This window comes from Balaenoptera borealis (genome assembly GCF_965194805.1).
Source record: "Balaenoptera borealis genome assembly, chromosome: 17".
Classification (NCBI taxonomy): domain Eukaryota; kingdom Metazoa; phylum Chordata; class Mammalia; order Artiodactyla; family Balaenopteridae; genus Balaenoptera; species Balaenoptera borealis.
The window spans coordinates 8,132,087-8,153,156 of record NC_138876.1 but is presented as its reverse complement, the minus strand read 5'-3'; the positions used below and the strand labels follow the sequence as shown (position 1 = coordinate 8,153,156).

At 52.6% G+C, this 21,070-nt stretch overlaps 3 protein-coding genes across 5 annotated transcripts in view; 1 reads left to right on the top strand and 2 right to left on the bottom strand.

Annotated features, from left to right (window-relative positions):
* Positions 1-6,945, bottom strand: part of SLA (Src like adaptor) — a 142,417-nt gene extending 135,472 nt beyond the window's left edge. Inside the window, exon 1 of the mRNA XM_082363795.1 lies at positions 6,934-6,945. The gene's annotated coding sequence lies outside the window, so the exon portion shown is untranslated. The remainder of the gene's footprint in view (positions 1-6,933) is intronic.
* The window catches only part of NDRG1 (N-myc downstream regulated 1), a 98,922-nt gene continuing 82,425 nt past the window's right edge, over positions 4,574-21,070 (bottom strand). Inside the window, exon 16 of the mRNA XM_082363777.1 lies at positions 4,574-4,608. Coding sequence (XP_082219903.1) covers positions 4,589-4,608 — 20 coding nt within the window. The 3' untranslated portion in view covers positions 4,574-4,588. The remainder of the gene's footprint in view (positions 4,609-21,070) is intronic.
* The window catches only part of CCN4 (cellular communication network factor 4), a 39,069-nt gene continuing 28,104 nt past the window's right edge, over positions 10,106-21,070 (top strand). For all 3 annotated transcript variants that reach the window (XM_082363780.1, XM_082363779.1, XM_082363778.1), the window contains exon 1: positions 10,106-10,307. In XM_082363780.1, coding sequence (XP_082219906.1) covers positions 10,236-10,307 — 72 coding nt within the window. In that variant the 5' untranslated portion in view covers positions 10,106-10,235. The remainder of the gene's footprint in view (positions 10,308-21,070) is intronic.

Here is a 21,070-nt window from a genome sequence, read left to right as displayed (position 1 = left end):
CAGATGCTTGAAGGATGAGTAAGAGTTTGCAGCAAAGAAGCTGCTGAAAGGCTCGGTGGGAAGAGCAGAGACCAGGGTGCAACCTGGCCCTGTGGGACATCAGCCTGGCCTGGGCAGAGGAAAGCGAGGCTTGTGTGGTGGGAGATGAGGCTGGAGGTCATCAGGGACAGTGTTGGGTACACGGTTAAGGACATTGGTCCCTCATGCCTAGAAAACCCCACTTTCCGCTGGAGCCCTTGATAATCTCTCTTTCCTCTGCGCTAATGCTGCTTACGCAGTAGAGATGTCATTCAAATACAGAGCCCAGGGCCTCAAGGCTGCAGAGTGGAGGCCTCCTCTCCACCACATGGATGGGGAACTGAGTCCCGGAAGGGGCGCTGATCTGCCCCACACCCTCAGGAAATATTGAGCAGCTGGGCTGATTCTCGAAGCCCCGACACACCCGAGGGCCAGCCAGACTCCACCCCTGTATCTGGTGAGGCCCCGAGTTCCACCACGGCCACTGCCCTGCACCTACGGGTCCAGCCTCGGCCGCATACCCAGCCACTGGAGTGGCTACCAGCCCTTCTCAGGACTCTCCCGGGGCTGACACTGTCCCTGGTGAGCCCAGGTCACAGGACCTGAATGGTGGCAGTGGAAGTGGTAAGAAGTGGTCAGGTTGTACATTTATTTGAAGGTAGAAAGAGCAGAATTTACCAACAGAGAAGCAAGAAAGGGCAGGAGTAGGAGAATAATATTTATTGAGCCCCTGTGATGCCCCAGGTCTCGTACTGAGAGTTTTCAAATATAGGGTGGTGAATGATAACTGCCAAAAAGATATTGGGTTGGCCAAAAAGTTCGTTTGGGCTTTTCCATAAGATGTTATGTGAATGTGACTGTATTTAGGAAAGGGGGCTTTACAGATGCCGTTAAGTTAAACATCTCAAGGTGAGATCATCCTGGATTATTTGGGTGGCCCCAGATCTACTGACAAGTGTCCCTTATAAGAGACACACAGAGGACAGACACACAAATAGGAGAGGAGAGGCCATGTGAAGACAAGCAGGAACCAGAGTGATGCGGCCACAAGCCAAGGAGCGATGGGGCCCTCCAGGACCTGGAAGCGTCGAGGGACAGTCTCCCCCAGTATCTTGGAAGAAAGTCCAGCCTGGCCGTCACCTTGATTTCTGATTTCTGGCCTCCAGAACTGTGAGAGAATACATTTCTGTTGTTTTAAGTACCAAGTTTGGGCTTCCCTGGTGGCGCAGTGGTTGAGAATCTGCCTGCCAATGCAGGGGACACGGGTTCGAGCCCTGGTCTGGGAAGATTCCACATGCCGCGGAGCAACTAGGCCCGTGAGCCACAACTACTGAGCCTGCGCGTCTGGAGCCTGTGCTCCGCAACAAGAGAGGCCACGATAGTGAGAGGCCCGCACACCACGATGAAGAGTGGCCCCCGCTTGCCGCAACTGGAGAAAGCCCTCGCACGGAAACGAAGACCCAACACAGCCCAATAAATAAATAAATAAATAAATAATAATTAAGTACCAAGTTTATGGCACTTTGTTACAACCGCACTGGAAAACTAACATGGTTTTTCATTTCATCCTCATACCCACAATGGAACGTATCTTATTACCCCATTTTACAGATAAAACATCAGAGGCTCAGAGAATGTCCACAGCTCCTCCAAGGTGAAACACTGGCAGGACCCGGGATCAGGCCCAGGCCAGTTTGTATCACAGCACAGGCTTATTTACTCTGACCAGTTTTTCAAATCAGGCTCCAAGGAAGCCCTCCTTCAGACTCACCAGGAAGTGTTTGTTTAAAAGCAAATTTGCAGCCCTTCCCAGACACACTGACTCACAACCTCTGAGTGGCAGTCCTGGGAATGTGTACATTTTAAAAGCTTCCAGGTGAATCCCATGCACAGTTCCTTTCAAGAATGCCCAGTCAACCCTGGGCTGCATCTGAGGCTGGTCAGACACCCAGGGGCTCAAGAATGAAGACACAGTGGCTCCCCCAGCCTGGTTCAGATGCTGGGGTGTCTCCTGGCACAGGCTGGTATGGGACCTGCTTCTTGAATGTTCTTTCCATGAGTGCTTTGGAAAGCCTCAGAGCCAAGGACAAGTGTAACATGATGCTCCTTTCCAAAGCAGGGCTGCTCTCTGCTTCCCAGCCTGGAACCCAGCATCCTTCCCGCCGGCTGCCGACCCAAACCCAGGGCAACCTGCACAGTCCAGCGTGCACAGAGCTTTTTCACCAAACCTGCCCAGGACTCCAGACCATGCTCTTCCTCGTCTGAGCACTCAAGAACCCTGGAGCCCCGAGAGCCCCTCGTCCCTCAGAGAGTCATAAACCTGGGCAAGGGCACCAGCATCCTGGGGTCCAAATCCCAGCTCCACCCCTCATGTGACTTTGGGTCATGACTTACTCCTGTGAACACAAGTTTCCGACTGAGTAAAATGGGGATGACGTTAGCGGCTGCCTGTCCAGTGGCTCTGAGGTGACGAATTAAAACAACAGTGAGATGCTACTCTACACCTACTAGATTGGCCCAAATCCAGGACACTGACAACACCAAATGCCGGTGAGGATGTGGATCAACAGGAGCTCTCAGGCACTGGTGCTGAGGATGCAAAATGGTAGAGACGCTTCGGAAGACAGTTTGGCAGTTTCTTGTGCTCTTTGGTATATACCCAAATGAGTTGAAAAGTTATAGCCACACAGAAACCTGCCCACGGATGTGTATTACAGCTTTATTCATAATTGCCTGCACTCAGAAGCAACCGAGATGTCCTTCGGTAGGTGAATGGATAAATAAACTAGTGCATCCAGACAATGGAATATTATTCAGCACTGAAAAGAAATCAACTATCAAGTCATTAAAGACAAGGAAGAAACTTCAGTGCATATTGCTAAGTGAAAGAAGCCAATCTGAAAAGGCTACATGCTATAAGATTGCAACTGTATGACATTGTGGAAAAGGAAAAACTACAAAGACAGTAAAAGATCAGGGGTCTCCAGGGGCTAGGGAGGCAAGGGGATGAATGACAGAGCTCAGAGGATTTTTCAGGCAGTGAAACTACTTTGTGTGATACTGGGATGATGGATATATGTCATTGTATATTTGTCTAAAACCATTGAATGTACAACACCAAGAGTGAACCTAACTATGGACTCTGGGTGATAATGATGCATGAATGTCAGTTCATCCTTGGTAAGAAAGGTACCATTCTGGTGAGTGATCTTTATAATGGGGGAGGCTATACGTTTGTGGGGTCGGTGGGTATATAGGAAATTTCTGTGCCTTCCTCTCGATTTTGTTTTAACCCTAAAACTGCTCTAAAAACTAAAGTCTTTAAAAAAAAAAAGGGAGATCTTGGGCGAGAACCTAACACATAGAAGCAACCTGTGTCAGCTCCTATCCCAGGGATCGGAGGCACTTTCTTTGATTTAATGCTCACAGAAATCCCATGCAATAGATGGCATTATCCGTTTATAAGAGGGTGAGGGAGCTTTGTTTTTGTAACTAATGTCCATTGAGTGACTCTGCATGCCTAGCAAAGGGCCAGCTCCCAGGGGGCGTAGAGATGACAAGGGTGTCCTGTGACCCTGTGTCCCTGCTACCACGCACAGCAGCGCCTTGCTTTTGCCCGGGAATCCTTGTAGCTGGAGCCCAGGTCCGGGGCTGGAGGGGGTCTCTGGGTGGGAGGGTTCAGGATACATTTACATGTGGTTCTGAACGGGTCTTCAGTGAGGCGACCCCGCCTCCCCTCTAGGGGAGAATTCCCAGGGTGCTGTCAGGGGCCGGCGGGGAGTGAGTCAGGCCAGGTGGCACTTCTGCCTCTGTCTCACCGGTTTCATTTCTCTTTCCTCACCTGCACACACCCCCAGTCAATTTCATCAAAGAGACCAGCAGAAACACTCGCCCTGAAGACTGGGAGCTTTTACTGGAGGAGGCGGGGTGAAGAACAGGGGACGCTGTGTCCCAACCTCAGCCCTGCTGAGGACAGGAGCCTCATAGCTGGAGGGGAGGGGTCAAGGTGTCCCGGGCGGAGGACACTGGAAGAGTGTCTGTGATGAAGAGCAAAGAGGAATATTAATAACAACCATTTCGCATCTACCACATGCTGAGCGCTAACTTCGTCTCCATCACAGCCCTGGGAGGTAGCTATTATCATCACCCCCATTTTACTGATAGGAAAACTGAGGCTCAGAGAGGTGAAGTGGCTTCCCCAGGATCTCCCAGCTTGTACCTAACAAAGCGAGAGTTTGACGCCGGCCCGCCTAACCCCAAAGCCCTTGCTCTTCTCTTCCACCTTCCCTGGGGGGCCCTACCTGTAGCCATGGCTGGCGCTAGAGGTGAGCTTCTGCCCAAGTCAGTTGCGGCTCAAGAAATGAGTAGCAGCTGTGCAGCGGGCCAGGGGCTGCCCAGTGACCCTCCCAGAGCCACCCTAACTGTTTAGGCTGGGGCACGAGGGACAGTTACCTTGACCTGTGGGCCTCTGAGCAGACCTGGAGCCCAGGGTCACCTTTCATCAGTGCCTCCATTCTTGCTTAGGCCCCAGGGGGAGAGGTACAGCCCCACCTGTGCCACCGAGCCGGCATCACAGGGAGGCGGAGGGCAGAGCAGACCAGCCCCAAATCCTCTGCTTTCTAAAGCAGCCGTGTTGGTTCAGCGGAAGTGGCCTCTGCTGCCCCGGCCGGGGTGTGGGGTGTGCATCTGAGTAGCCCCGGGAGCTGGCATCGTGCCGCCATACTGTGTGGGCTCCGTGCACATTCGTGGGACTAATAAGTGACAAACAAGATGTGAGCAGATCCGGGGCCTCTGGATGCCTGGTCCCGAGAGTCTCTGGAATTCTCTGTGCATCTGGCTCTGGTCACGGAGGCCTTATTGTTTGGCGTCGGAATGCTTTCAACAGGCCTCTGTTCTTAAACCCCTCCACCAGCCCCTCTTTGGAATTTATTTACAGCTGCTCTGGGAGGTCTGTTAGAGAAACCGCTGAAAGGTTGGGCTCAGACTGAAGGAGAGCTTACGAACAGCTGGATGCGGGGACCCTCGGCCGGGAGAGGCGGAAGTGGGGCCGTGGCCTCCTCGGGGAATGAGGCCAGAGCCCCGACACTGTCCCCACCCCAGCCTCTGTCCTCCCCGCCACATACATCCCGATTGCCTGCTGTGTGTCTGGCCAGGTTGCAGGGCCCAGACCTGGACGCCCTCGTCCAGACCCTGCCCTTGAAGCACTCCCGGCCCAGAGTCCAAAGAAGAATATTCATCACGGACCAGGGGCTTTATTGAGCATCTAGGTATATGATCAATACCTCTCTCATCCTCGTTTTAGGGGTGAGGAAGCCAGCACACAGAGAGATTATGTGACTTCCCCAAGGTCACACAGCAGGCGAGTGGCAGGGGGCAGGAGACCGACCCAGGCTTGTGCAGGCAGCCCTGAACCATCTGCCGCATGGGAACGGCATCAGCAACGGGAACAGCTAAGGGTGAGGCCTAAATCCCAGAGAAACTCCCCAACAGGCCTGGAAGGTGGGGAGTCGCAGGTCACAGGAGGGCCCCTCACTAGGGGGATGGGATGAAACAGGACCCAAAGGTCGCACACTGGGGAAACCAGGGCGACGGTCAGAAGCCACACACTGGAAAGAGGTAGCCAGAGAGGTCGGAAAACCGGAACAGACCGGGGAAAAGGAGAAATGACGGGGCTGGAGCATTCCGCCCTTTACCTAGAGTACAAACTCACACATGTCCACTCTCTGCCATGAATCTGCTCTCTGCTGCGTACCTGCTGTGTCACCTCCTGCACGGTCCTTTAGCTCCTCGTGCCTCGATTTCCCCAAATGTAAAGAGGGGATGAAATGAGCACCGACCTGAGAGATTCTCAGAGCAGACCTTAGCACATCATTAGTGCTTTTTTTTAAAAAATTAATTAATTAATTAATTTATTTCTTTATTTTTGGCTGTGTTGGGTCTTCGTTTCTGTGCGAGGGCTTTCTCTAGTTGCGGCAAGCGGGGGCCACTCTTCATCGTGGTGCGCGGGCCTCTCACTATCGCAGCCTCTCTTGTTGCGGAGCACAGGCTCCAGATGCGCAGGTTCAGTAGTTGTGGCTCACAGGCCCAGCTGCTCCGCGGCATGTGGGATCTTCCCAGACCAGGGCTCGAACCCATGTCCCCTGCATTGGCAGGCAGATTCTCAACCACTGCGCCACCAAGGAAGCCCCCATCATTAGTGCTTTACATGCGATTATTAAATTGACAACCACTGCATACTTTAAAAGGCCATATACATACACATTGCTCAGGGATGTGGTTCCTGTTGTCGGGTGTGGGGAGAGGCGTGGGAAATAGGGATAAGGGGAAGCAGGCAAGTGCTGGACTCAGAGGGGCCCTGTGTGGCCTGGGCAGCGCACCGTGAACCCTCTGCAGCGCAGATAGAAATGAATTACAGACGACGAGATAAATAACCCTGTGCGATGGCCCTGGGCCCCACGCCTGGGTGATGCAGTCTGTCACCCAGCCCCACCGCACATTCCTGCTGTCAACTAGACACAGCTCAGCCCCGTCTTTCCTGTACTCCTGAGCTTGCTCTTTCCACAAATGGACTCTGAAAACCTACTATGTGCTACGCAGTCTTCCAGGGACTTTGAGAAGCAGAGACACGTGGTTTTGTTGGTCTCTTCCTCTAGGCCTGCCTGCCTTCCTCCTTTCCTTCCTTCCTTCCTTTTATTTCCTCCCTCCCTCCTTCCTTCTTTCCTTCCTTCCTTCCTCAATCTGTCCCTCCCATCACCACGTCATTCGTCTGCTTCCTTCATTCATCTGGCCCTTCCCTTGAAGTCTGCCTCTAACACACGCTGTGCCGGGTTCTGCGTGTTGCTGGGCTTCAGCCTAGAGAGGCAGGCAGATGTGGGCCTGGCCTCGCCCGTGGATCTCAGAGCCCAGGAGGGAGACAGTCAATAGCTGAACAAAAAAGCAGTGGTGCTGGGGCCAGGGCAGTGAAAGAAGCCGGTGGGTGATGGAGCTGAAGAGTTAGGCAGAGTGGTCAGAGAAGGGGGACATGGATGCGGAAAACTGAAAATGAGGATCCCGTCCTGGGGAGACCTGGGAAATGGAATATTCCTAACAGTGGAATCATCTACCCACACATTCAGTCATTTGTCCATCTGCCCATCCGTCTGTCCAGCTACTGTATTCATTCATTCCTGTATTTATTCCCTTATTGGTTCCACTCATGAGGCAGCTTGGTCTACTTGGAAAAAAAATTGTTTTGGAGTCACACAGGCCTAAGTTCTGATGACAATTTTGCCATGCACGAGCCAAATGGCTGGGGAAATTTATTTCATCTCTCCATGCCTCAGTTTCCTCATCTGTAGAATGGGCATGAGATGACCTGAGATGAGGATTCAGTGAAATGGCAAGTGTCTCCAGGGGCGCGATAGATGCTCCATAAATGCAGCTACTGTTCCGGTCACCACCAGCCAGTCACTTAGAGATTGCCCAGCTCATGAGCGGGAAGTGCCAGGCCCTGGACCCGTACTCACCATGGCTGACCCCAGACACACACCCAGTCTGCAACATGAGGTCTGCCAACACACCTAAGCCCTGACGTAGGATGGGCACAAGGCCACCCAATCAGACCAGCCTGGGCTGCGACCCATCCTGGCTCCTCCACTCGCAAATGCTGGGACACTCCAAATTGTCTGCTTAGGGGGCCTCCTGACAATCACACAGGGTAGGCACTAATATGATCCTGTTTCTTCAAGCAAACAAAACTGAGCACAGAGAGACTGTTGGTTGTCCAAGGCCCACAGGTGAGCAGCAGAGCTGCGGTGGCACCCCAGGCGTTTTCCCTCCTAACCCACTGCCCTGCCTGGCTCACCATGTCAGCTCACTCCAGGTTTCCTTGGCAATGAAGAATGGCAGCTGAGCCATCTGAGGTTCACCGGCAGGCACAAGGGGCCAGCATTTCGATCATGATTTGGGGTATCTGTTGCAAGTGCTTGTTGCAATCAGATTTCCTAAAAGTGATCCTGACATTCTCTGGGCTCAGCTTCACTCTTATTACAGAATATTGAGGGACTTTAGTGGGTGAAGCCGGCTTGGAAGGGTTCAGTGGCTGTCAGGGTTCAAAGATTTTGGTTCCAGCCCCCCTCCTGCCCCTAATTTAGTGCATGTCCTGACATCACCTGGCATCTCTGAGTTCCCGCTTCCCCTCCCCCATAACATGGGGTAGTAATACCGTCCACCTTGTGGTCATGAGCTATCTCTTAGTACAGGGCCTCTACATACCTGGTGCTCATCAAAGGGTCATTGAACCTGGATTAGACCTAACACTTTGGGTGATTCCTTTAATGACACTTTTCCGCAGTGCTTGCCTCATGGAATTTGTTTTAAGAGCATCAAGTGAGTTCATGAGAAGAAAATGAGGATTGATGTTGATTGGGCAGTTTCTTTGTGACAGATACCCCACTGCCACTCTACATACATGATTTCTACAAATCCTATATATTAATTAGGATTATACGAGTAAATTACTCAATCTATGGCTTAAGCAATAAGTCATCAAATTATTTCATACAGTGGGAAGTCTGAAGGTCCAGGTTTAATTCAGTAACACCTTAAGTTCCAAGGACCCAGGTTCTTTCCCTCCTTCTGCTCTACCATCCTCAGCATGTTGGCTTTTCATCCTCCAGCTTGTGCCTTATATGCACAAAATGACTGCTGTAGCTCCAGCCATCAACTTTGAACTCAAGGAAAAAAGAGAATGTATAGAGAAGTTTTTTCTCCTCCTGAGGAATGGAGTCCTTTCTAGGAGCCCCCAGCAGAGTCCTCTTTCTGTCTCATTGGCCAGAATTGGGTGAGAGGCCCACCCCTAAGTCAATGAATGGAGAGATCATCAGAGTCACCTCTTATGGGGGTCGTGTCTATGGTCATAATCTCCCTCCACAGGCACAAGCCTGCCGCCACCTCCAAGCAGACACACATGGTTCAGCATCCCCTTGTATATGTTACAGTAAAAGGGAAGAGATGGCGTAATTGTTATGAAAACCACAGGGGAGAGAGTTCCCACTGAGGTCCAGAGATGGGAATTTGCTGGGGTGTGAGAGGAACAGCAAGGAGTCCACCGAGGCCGAGTGTAGTGCAGGGGAGGGAGAATGGAAGGAGAAGAGATGAGGGAGGCTGCTGGCCTGGAGGCCACGCAAGGACTGGGAATGCCATGCTAAGTCAATGGGCAGGCTTTGGGAGGCTGGAGCCAGGAGAGCGCCATCACCTTGGTTCCATTTGCCAAGGATTGTTCTGGTGGCTCTGAGAAGTGTGGACGGTAATGAACAGGAGGCTGGGGGACCAGTCAGGAGGCTGTGGCTAAGGTCCACGTGGGGATGAGGGGGCTGGACAAGGGCAGACCAGGCTCCAAAGGAGACCCCTCACCAATGTGGCAAGTGCCCAGCAAGGGGTGAAGGCCAGGCACCCCAAACCCACCAGGGATAACAAGCGCCCAGACATGGGGAGACAGCTCCAGTACCAAAGGGCTTCCGGCTAAAAGCAGGGGCGGGAACGCCTGTAAATTGGAAACCAGAGCTTTAATTTGTAGAGGAGGTGATGATGGTAACCAGTGCCCCAGCCCTGAGCTCATTTGTGAATTCATACCATTTCATGATCAGTGGACTAAAGCCACCCTCCTTTGCTTGCAGCCAGGGAGAGAGGAGTGAAAGATGACAAATGCAAACCAGAAGTAGGAGCAGCCAGAGGGAATGGAAGGGAGTTTATTTTCTCCACTGGGAGCGCTTTCAAAGCCCCTGCCAGCGCTGGCCGCTGTAATTGTATCTCCACCTCTGCCTGGTACCCTCCCACCATCTGCCCCTCCCCACCTTTGAGAAATGCCTAGGCAGGATGACCCCAGCTCCTTCTGTGAGAATTTACCGCCCTGATGTGAAATCATAGCCCTGTAACTTTCCCTTTAAGAGCTGTCAGAGCCGGGGAGGCTGGCCAAGCTTGGGCTGGAGGTGGGGACAGAGGGAAGAAAGAAAAAAAAAAGAGAGAGAGAGAGGCAGGAAAAGTTTTTTCAGAGGAAAATGCAGGGTTTGTCCTTAACCCTGACGTCAGATCTTGCTTTAATAAAACCCCCTAAGGGCTGCGGGAAGAGGCATATCTGGCACTCCTGATGGGCCAGGTCAGTCTCGGCCCAGCTCCCCCGAGAGGTGGCCGGATCCTCTGGGCTGCTCCGTAGATGCCTTGGCCACTGACCTCCAGGCATGAGGTGGTTCCTGCCGTGGACGCTGGTGGCAGTGACAGCAGTAGGAGCAGTGGGCAGCACCCTGGCCATGGTAAGTCCTGCCCGGAGGGGCACGGAGAGGGGTCCCAGCTCCCATCTCCACCGGTCCTGCTGCATGGGTGGGCAGGATGAGAAGGGCTGGAATGTTAGGGGGCAGGGAGGTGTCCACTGAGGAGCAAGGGCGAGGCCCAGGGTGAGGAGTAGGGCTGCTGGGGACAGCTGATCCTGGCACGGGGAGGAGCAGGGCCAGCACCTGGGGAAACAAAACAAACAGGACTTCCACGCCCTTTATTCCCACCTGAAATGCAGCAGAAAGGGACACTCGAAGGAACAGAATCAGAGAGCCTGGACTCCAGATGTAGGTCTGCCCAGACTGGCTGTGTGACCTTGGGCTAGTCACTCACCCTCTCTGAGCAGCATAAAGTAAGGAAAACTGTTGTTAGAATTCTAGTCTTTGAGTTTGGAAAATGAGTCTCCAAGTGTCGGAGATGCTACAAGGCAGGGGGTGGGGGGGTGGGGGAGTTAGAAAAGGCCAAGAAAAGTTGGAAGGGAAAATATCAGCTTTCAACAAAAGCACTTACTTGTGCAAACAGTGCTTGTGCTGATTCTCTAACCCCAAATGCGGCCGCCTTGGGCTTGTACAGCCCTCTACAGTTTATGAAGCATGTACATTCGGGTCTGCAGAGGAAGCCCGCTGTTTCAGGGGAACCCTGAGGGTTCTCTCTCTCCTACCTCCATCCCAAGGCACATGGAGGCGAAGGGAGGAAGGTCTGCACCTCCGAGAAGCCAGGGAGCAAGACACGTGGCAGCACAGAGACAGGCGGCTGGCTTGGGGCATGGAGCAGGCACGGGGCGGGCAGCTGTGAAGAGCTTCTGAATCCAAGATCCCACAGCCCGTGCCAGGGCCTGCTGCCAGTAGTAAGGCCAAGAGAACGAGGGAGGATGGCAGGAGGGAGTTTATTACCCACTCCCACGGACAGCTTTCTTGGGGATTGATGTGCCCCATTGCTAGATGAGGAAGCTGAGGCTTGGGGGTAAGCTACTTGCCCGTGGGCTCAAAGACGCTGGTTCTGAATCAACCAGATCTGAGGCTGAGAGCTGACGGCTGGCCACAGGCTGGTTGCTCATAGGCGCCGGGTGATGGGTATTCCTCCAAGCACGGTAGTGTGATTAATGAGATCAGGGAGGGCGTCTGGGTGACTTGCTGTTAAATCCGCCATAACTTGTGTGGCTTCTGCCTGTAGTTGGTGCTGAACCATCCTACCAAAAAAAAAAAAGAAGAAGAAGAAGGGACTTCCCTGGCAGTCCATTGGTTAAGACTCCGCCCTCCCAATTCAGGGGGCACGGGTTCCATCCCTGGTCAGGGAAATTTTAGGGAGTTTGGAGTTTGCGGTTGACATGTACACACTGCTATATTTAAAATGGACAACCAACAAGGACCTACTGTATAGCACAGGGAACTCTGCTCAATATTCTGTAACAAGCTAACTGGGAAAAGGATTTGAAAAAGAATAGATACATGTATACGTATAACTGAATCACTTTGTTGTACACCTGAAACTAACACAACATTGTTAATCAACTATGCTCCAATATAAAATAAAAAGTTTTTAAAAAAGGATATTAATTCCATTTTACAAATGAAAGAAATGGAGACAGGGCAAATAAGGGACATGCCCAGGGTCTCACAATTAATAAGTGGGAGGGCTCAAACTCAGATCTTTTCCTGCCAAATCCCACTCTCTCTTCCAGAGCTTTCCTGAAAGCTGGAGCACCCAGAAGACGCCATATCAGCCTTTATTTCAGGGTTGCAATGTCTGGGAGGACAGGGGGTGGATGGAGAAGAGGTGAGAGGGGTCGGGTAGTGAGGTCTGAGTGAGGAGGAGGAGGAGAGAAGTATGTAGGGGGGTCCAAGTACATGGGAACCCCAGGTACCTCCTCAGAGCAACCTGTGCTAGGGAAGAGGGGGTACAGGTCCGCAGGCTCAGCCGAGGGGGCGCACAGCACAGGAGCTGGGTGTCCAGACAGACCCAGGCAGCAGGATGGAGGGAAGGTTTCTGGGAGGAGACAAGGTACCTCTCTTCTGTGCCCCTGCCCGGGGACCTTCTGTGGGGACCCATACTTCCCCCCTGCAACACTGTTATCTGATTCAGGAGCTCCCCGGATAGAGCCTTAACCCCCCAGCGAGGGCTGGGAGACAAACGTCAACCTGCACTTTCCTTTAGAGCCAAGTTCCGTATGTGGCCATCCTCCCCAAACTCATACATAAAGGAAATGTGAGTCCATTCAAGGTCCCACTGAGGTTTTAATGGAAAAAATGATGATAGATGTCCATATGGAAGAAAAAGTTCATGAGAATTGCCAAGAAAACTTCTAGGAAGTCGAATTGTGAGGGGGGACTTGCCCTGTCAGATAGTAAAACATTATCGAAAAGTTCCGTAATTGAAGGAGGAAGAGGCCAACCCAGGAAGAGATAAATCCAGGAGCGGGACAGGGCAGTGCGCTCAGAAACGTAGCCAAGTGTACTCAGGAATGTAACATATGATAAAGGTGAGCTACAGACAGACCTTGTTTTTCCATCTCTTTGTTCTTTTCTTCCTTCTACATGTAGTGAGTACCTCCCTTGTGCTAAGAGAGAGGGTCTACATTTGGGGGGGGGGTTGCCGAGCACTGTGCCAAAGCCTATGTATTTATATACGAAAGACCTTCCTCAGTTCATCCACATGACATTTATGATTATTTATTAAGCATCTCCTAAATTCTCATAGCAATACTATTAAGCAGATGTAATCAACTTCCTTTGTAGATAAAAACTAAAGCTCAGAGAGGTTAAGTAATTTGCCCAAGGTCACACAGCTAGTAATCTGTGGAGCTGACATTTGAACCTAGGTCAGCTCTCAACAATACAGCCTCTTGCCTCCCCGGTCCATGTACTTGTGCAAACATGAGAAGCACAAAGTCCGTGACCCTACTGAGCTTACAGGCTGGCGAGGCAGGTGACAGCCACTCATACGTTGGAATGAGAGGTGGCAGAGGTGATGTCATCCAGGAGAGAGAGGCCGGGTGCAAGCTCTGCCACTGGCTGAGCCAGCTCCAGCAAGTCCCCCAACCACTCGGACCTTCCTGTCCTCTCTTGTTAATCGGGGCTGACAACCTGAGCCCCATCCCGTTCCCCGTTGCCGAGGAGCGAACACAGGGCTGCTTGAGGAAAGCCTCTCGGAAGCACGTGACCAGGTACATGAACGCTGTGCTAATAAATTCCAGGGCACACATCAGGTCTCTGGTTGTCTGTGTACAGCTGAGACCCATATACCTTCTCCCATAGAAATGTGTGTTGGTGTGCATAGGGGTATAAGCATGCATGTGTAAGTGACTGTGGCTTGTCTGAAGGTATAAATCCCCGTGGTGTGTGTGTGTGTGTGTGTGTGTGTGCCTGAGGATACATGGGCTGAGTGTGAAATGCAAACCCACTTTCAGCCCCTCAGACCAACTGCAGAATAACGTGGCCCCGGGTAAGCGGCACATCCCTTTTAAAAGATTGCAGGAGCATAAAGGGGATGGCTTCTTTACACTTCCTGTGTGTAGCTGGGATCTGAGCTAGCATTTCAAGCCCCACACCCAGCAGCTCCCTGCTCAGAGCCTCTTCCGTCAAATCGGACACTCTGCTCCCAGCTCTGGGCCCCTCCCGCCCACTGCTTGTCCAGGATGCTGGCGGGAGCGTGGCTCGGGCAGGCATTTCCCACCCGGGCACGGCCCCTGGTGAGGGCTCACCCTCTGGAATGGGCACGGGAACGGTGCTCCTTGGGAGACCCAATCCTGACCGTGGGCTGGGCAGTACCTCCAGGCTGTCAGCGACATCACCTCCCCAGGTTTCAGGACAGGCCCCTGCCCCACGCCTGCAAAGCAGCCGAACGCCAGGAGGCTGTCTTTGTACAAAGAGAAACCCTGGAATTCCTCCCAGGAAACTTTGCCATCTCTCTGAGCGGAGGCAAGGGGCTGCTACACACACTGTAGGTTACATACGGGAGCAGGGAGGTGAGCCGGCAGTGGTCCAGGGTGGGATCGTGGGAGGAGCTGGGAGGGATGGCAACCACAAGCCGGGAAGTAAAGCCGGGTAGGAAGGCTCACAAGAGAACCGTGTGACACTGCAGACGTCCACGGGCGAGGCTTCAGTACGTTGTTCATTCATTCAACAACTCCTGTGGAGCACACTCTGCCCCGGTAACGTGGGCGATGATGAGGGCTGACACTGATCCAGCGCTCACTGTGTCCTGGGCGCCGTATCCCCAGCATCTGCGTGTATCAGCTCCCTCGAAAACCACACACCTACAAGGCAGGCTCATTAGAGTCCAGACCTGCACTGTCCAACCAGTAGCCACTTGCTACATGAGGCCGCTGGGCAGCTGAGATGTGGCTGGTCCCAGCTGAGCCAAAAGGCTAAAATACACACTGGATTTCAAGGACTTAGTGTGAATACAAGACCATAAAATTCTCATGATAATTTGTTTATCTTGACTCCATGTTGAAATGATAATACTTTCAATATATTGGGCTAAACAAAATATATCATTAAAATAAATTTCACCTTTACTTTTTAGTGTGGCTGCTAGAAAATGTAAAATTCCATCCAGAACTCACATTATGTTTTACTAGACAGTGTTGTCCTGGAAAGACACAAGTGTACGTAGAACGGTCCTAAGAGGTGGGGAAGGGAAAATACTGAGCTCCCCTCCTTGCAAGCTGTGCACCCTCAGACAAGTAACCCAGCCTCTCTGAGCCAGTTTCTTCATCTGTAAAACGGCATAATATTAGTACTCACTTCTTGGGTACTGATCTTCTTGGGAGGCTTAAAGAATAAAGGGAGGTAAAGCACATGAAGCCCCAGCACAGCCAAGCGGAAATGACAATTGATCCGCACTCCGGACAGCAGGGGCGGGGCATCCCACCTTGAGGGGAAGCACTGGCTGCAGACAGGTGCCAGGTCCGAGCAAGTGAGCAGGAGTTTATAACGACCCCAGGCTCAGTGCCAGGTGGGCAAGAGGAGGGGCAGAGCAATTGGTGGGCTGTGCTGGGCTCAGTGCTGGGTTGGTCTTCGGAAGATCTCGAGGTTTCCACATCCTGGCCAGCTTCCCAGAACATTTAGAGGGAGTCAATGATCACTTCTGGATTATCATATAGGAGAAAGAAATACTGATGCTGGTGATGGTGATAATGCTGATGATAATGGTGCTGATGGTGCTGGTGGTGGTAATGATGATGGTGGCGATGGTGATGGTGATGGTGGTGATGGTGATGCTTGAAGGTGAGACTTGCGTCTTACAACCCTGAGTCAGGTTGGCAATGACAGTGATTTTCACAGCCCAGCCACTCACTTGTTCCATGGATGCTGACCATGTGACTATGTGCCCAGCCCCTTCCTATTTCTAGAGATGCGGCGATAGATGGTTAACTCAGTCCCTACCGACAAGGATGGCTCACGTGTTGGAGACAGATTTTTTCCCTAGCACAGACGAATGTGTTGCAAATCTGACAGGGAAGCTTAGAGGGCTGCAGGAGAAAAAAACTAATGTTGGGGCCCTGAGCCTGAATTCCTGGGGAGACCTCCCACCCCCAGCCCCAGGCACCTGTACATTAACTGGCACCTTGAAGATTCTTACACACACATGGTTTCCAAAACCATCGAATTAGAGAGACTCTGGTATCTCCTCCAGCCTTGACATCCTGATAATCTACCAGCTCTCCTACCCCTCCTCCTTCCGTCATGGCGGGGCGGGAAGAGAGACAGAATCACAGAAGGAACTGGGCCTCTCAAATGTGAATAATGGGCATTCCAGGGGATGTGATCAAATCTGCTCACCCCACCCCCCTAATCTGGAGGCAAGTCCAGGCTTGGGGCATGGGCCTTGGCTCTGCTCAGCCTTGGTGGTGGTATGAGGGGGAAGAGAGAGGAAACGAGAGCCCAGGCCCAAAGGACAGGAAGGGAGGGGTCCTCCCCTGCCCCTCCCATAATCCTGCATCGAGTCTCGAGTCTCGGAGTGGAGAGAAGGGCCGTGTGCCCTGAGCCCGCCCAGGGCTGAAGGGGGCAGGAGGAAGGAAGTGGCCTACGGGTGGAGGAATATTCTGAGAGAGCTGGGACTCGGGTCCTGCTGTGGGGGCAGAATAATGGACTTGCACAGAGAGCTAGTCGTCACTGTGACTTTAGACAAGCCACTTGCCTTCATAGGGCTCATTTGTTAATCTTGAAAATGTGGAGGTTGGACTTGACCCCAAACTTGCTTCCAGCTGGAGGCGTGATCCACTCCTAAGGGCCACACTCATTCACCAGGTGGGCCAGCCACAGGGCTCGGGTGCCATGATTCTTGTAAGGGGACTCATGCTGCTGCCTTCATTAAGAGTATGGTTGGCCTGACACCCCAAAAGCCCGTGCTCTGGAATGTCCCTCTAGATATGCTTCCTCCCTTCAAGGTGTCCCCAGATATTCTCCCTTTTTCCCACGTCTCCTCTTTCAACCCTCAGAGCGTACCCCTGGTCTCATAAAACTGGAAAGCATACCACCAGCTTAATCTCCAAGGGTCCCGCCATCTCAGTGGTACCCCGTCAGGCCTGGTCCTTAGGATGCCCAGACGCTGCTGCAAAGACCAGTGTCGGCTCCCCTGGGTCTACTGAGTGGGCTGAGCAGCCATCCAGGACTCCAGAGTTTTGATACTTTCCTCCGCAGTCAATCCTTGAGGCCTTGCAAGTTCGAGAAGCATCCTTGTAAATACCATTAAGAGCTTAGTCCCACCTGCCTCCCCATCTCCGTGAATAATGCCTCCATCTGCCCCGTGAGAAACCTGTGCCATTATCCACCCTTTTCTCCCTACCCAGGGCCTCCAGCTCCCCACTCGGACCCGGTCACTAAGAGGACTGATCAGCGAGCCATAGCCACGGGCGTGGTTCCTGAACACAGAGCAAGGAGTCACAAGACCCCATTCTAGTCCAGGCTTTGGTTTCATCTCTGAGCCTGGATTTCCAGCCCAGGCTTTGGTTTCATCTCTGAGCCTGGATTTCTTCATCTGAAAGTGGAGACGAGAAACCCACTCTGCCCGTGCTCTCGGCAGGATGGAGTGGTGGCCGAGGGGAGAGGGCGGCACACCACCTGGGGCTGAGAGCCAGCCCCCCACCTCCGGGCTGGGCCTCAGCTTTTCATCCATACAAGGGACCTAAAAGCCCGACTCACACAGCCCCAGCGACAGAGGCAGAGAATGCAGGTTGGATGCTGAGCGTGTGTCGAGAAGGAGCTTGGGGGCCGCGATGAGAGAGTGATGATCAGGGTGCTTTGGGGTTGGGGTGCTGTCTTCTAGGCTTTTCTGAGAGCTCCTGGACAGCAGAAGCTGGTGGGTGGGTGCTGCGTGGACTGGGGGCTGCAGCCATCTACCTGTCCTCCCTACTGCTGCCCTTGGTGTTCAGATCTGTCCCCCATATACACGCACACTCACTCCGGCTGTCTCTGGCCCTATACCCCAAGTAGCCACGTCCTGACAACTGCAAACTTCAGCTCTTAAAGGATCAAAAGCACCAGCCCTTGCTGGGACCTCGCTGGGGGCTGAGGACCACACGGAGCTCACTGAGTCTTACTGAGTCTCACTGAGTATCACCCCCACTTTACAGACTTGGAAACTGAGGCACACATTTTAATGACCTCCCTGCGATCCACGCTTCAAGAACACCCCCAAGCTCCCCACGCTGGCAGGACCCCTCCCCAGGGTGTCCTGTGCCCGAGCCTCTTGCCCATGTTCTGCCCTCCCCACCTGAAACAGGGCCCCATCCAGGAGGAGGGAAGGGGGGGGCGGGTCGGGCTCCAGGCGGTGGAGGGAGGGGAGGCCTTATCGGAGGCCCGGCTCAGTGAGCCGATGGTCAGAGTCAGACAGCGCCAGAGGGATTGCCTCAGCCCACATGCCTCTGCCCTGTCAGGAGGGCAAGCAGCTTGTCCAAGGCCACAGTCTCAGCATCAGGGCTGCAGCCCAGGGCCTCCCACCTACAGGTCCACCCGTAGGGACTGAAGACAGTTCCCTCTGTCCTACTGGACGGCTACTAGCTCTTCCCTTGTATACAGAACAGGCTTAAGCTCAACAGAGGGCAATTTCTTCCCCCCGTGTCTGTACTGGTTCTTGCTGCAGGGCTGGTCCCCTCCCTGGTCAGCCATGGCCACCACCACAGCCAGGCCTGGGATGTGGAAGGCTCTCTGCTCCTTTTCGTGAGTTGAATGAACTGGAAATTAGGCAAGAACAGGGTCTCTTCGAGGTTGCTGGGGGAATACGAGACCCAGAGTCAGAGCAGAGTATATAATTGTCTTGCTGTGTCTCGAACCTCCATGGGCCTCAGTTTCCCCATCTGTCAAATGGGGACCATCGGCACTGCCCTTGCAGGGTTGTTCTGGTCATCGCCTGGCACAATGGGTTGGCTGACTCAGGAGAGATCCCCGTTTTCCCCCCAGCAGGCGCACACGGCCCAGGCATGGCCCTCAGGTCCTCTGGCCGTGACACCTGCTTGCCTTCCCCGTGTCCTTGAACCCTAAGCCCCAGCAACGGTGACCATTGGTCATTCCTGCTCCATGCCACTTTGCAGCACCCGCACGCCCCTGCTCATGCCGTTCCTCAGCTTGGATGTTCTCTTTGCCATTCTGGTCAGTTCTCACTCATCCTTTAAAGATGCAGAGCAAATGGCTCCTCCTCCAGGAAGCCCTCCCTGCTTCCACGGCCCCATCCCTTCCCTTCTCACCTTGCTCTCATAGCCCCTAGACTCTGCTGAGACACCCCACCGTGTGGCCCTTGGGTGTGATGCCTTAAGAGACTGATACTGGTTCAGATCCCAACTCTGCCACTTGTGAATGGTCTTGGGCAAGTGATCTGACCTTTCTGTGGCTCCGTTTGCTTATCTGTAAACTGGGGGAGATGATTATAAAAGCAGCCTGCCTCTTAGGGTTCTCACAACGACTAGATGACTTAGCATGGAAACTAGTAACAGAGGCATAAAAGGCAAAACGCAGACCACGTAGACCTCATTTTGATCTTGATTCATAGAAACCATATGATTTTTTTTAAAGCTTTGAGATAATCAGTGAAGTCTGAATATGGACTAAGTATTTGCTATAGGGAAAATTACAAAATTGTAACCAAACTAAGTTAATTGGTGTGAAAATTGTTTTGTTTTGTTTTTAATTCTCCATACTTTAGAGATACTCTCTGAAGAATTTCAGGTAAAATCACATGATGTCTGAGATTTGCTTTGAAATCCTCAAGAATGAAAAAGTATGTGTGTAGGCGGGAGAAATAGAGGAAAGGAGATGGACAGAGGTTGGTTGATAATTATTGAAGCGGGAAAAGGTATGCGAGATTCATTATATTATTCTCCCAACAGTGTGAATATTTGAACACATCTCCAAAAAAGAATGAACACGTTTTAAATTTGATTATACGTAACCCTGGTAGAAATGCTCGCCACTTGCTGTGCACTCCGTCAGGGTTAGCTCTTATTAATAGCGCTGTCACTCTATAACAGAAGTTAGTGATCATTTCCTAAAAAAGACCAGAGAGTAAATATTCTAAGCTTTGTGGACTATAGGCTCTCCATGGGATCTTCTTTTTTGTTTTTTTACAGCCTTTTAAAAGTGTAGAACCCGTTCTAGTCTGTTACCAAAAATGCTGTGGGCGGGATGTCCCTGGGGGCTGGTTTCTGATCCTTGCTCTATAATGCAATTGCCTTTTTCATACTGCTGTCTCCTGGGGAGGAGGCTGGGCGCTCCCTGAGACTTTATACGGGGAACTTTGTAGATGCTTTATATTCATCTGATGAATGAACAAATTCATGAGGGCTCGTTATTTGGAAAGAAATCTGGCTTCCTGCCCTCTCTACCTTCTCCATGTAAAGTCGACTTTCCCAAACAGACGCTCCTAAGACTGCATGTTTATAAAACTAATTAGCAGAAAAGCTCTACAAACCTTCCACCTCCCAAGACGTGCAGCCTGGCCAGCGCTGGGTCAGTGCTGGGCCTCAGGTCCCTGGAGATCCTGCCATCGGAACCGGCGTGAGCATGGAAGGCTCTGGGCAGTGCTGGGTCCTCCAAACACTCAGGCCATGAGCCTTGGGGGGGTTTGAGCTAAGAGTTTTCCAAGACGGTGACCCCACCTGCAGGGCATTCCCACCAGGCCCTGGGTACAGACCCCTAGGGGTATCCTCGGAGGGGGAGGAGATGCTCAGAAAATGTGTCCATCAGCTCACGCGGCGGCTGCTTGTTAGTTACACCAGAAAAGTGAGAGCAAAGCGTCGGAGAGGGCTGACCACAGGGCATCCCCAGCTCTGGACCCAGGCCTGTGTCCACATTCTGCCACTGCCCACCGAGGCCTCTCTTTTCAGGGAAGGAGCAAACAGAAACTGCTTCCAGACAGGGCAGCCCTTTCCTAAAACCCCCAGGGCCCAGCTGAGGCTGGCTCAGGCCATTCCTGTCTCAACCCTGCCCCCTGGTGGAGCATCTGGGGGTGGCCGCCTAAACGTGGGCAAGCCAAGCTCTCTACCATCCCTTCCATTCATGAAGCACTAGCCCAGGGTGTGCCAGGCTCAGTGTTGGGCACCTAGGAGTCAAGAAAGGGCAATCTGTCCCTGCAAAGCCCCGCGAGAGGCTCCCATCTCCTCTTCCGGGGGCCCCTGGAAGCTTGGGCTCAACTGAATCACAATTTCACCACCCCGTGTTGTAATCTTGCGTGTGTGTCTATACTGTGACTGCCTTTGGGTAAGAAGCACGCCTTGTTCATCTGAGCACCAACCGCGCGGGAGATG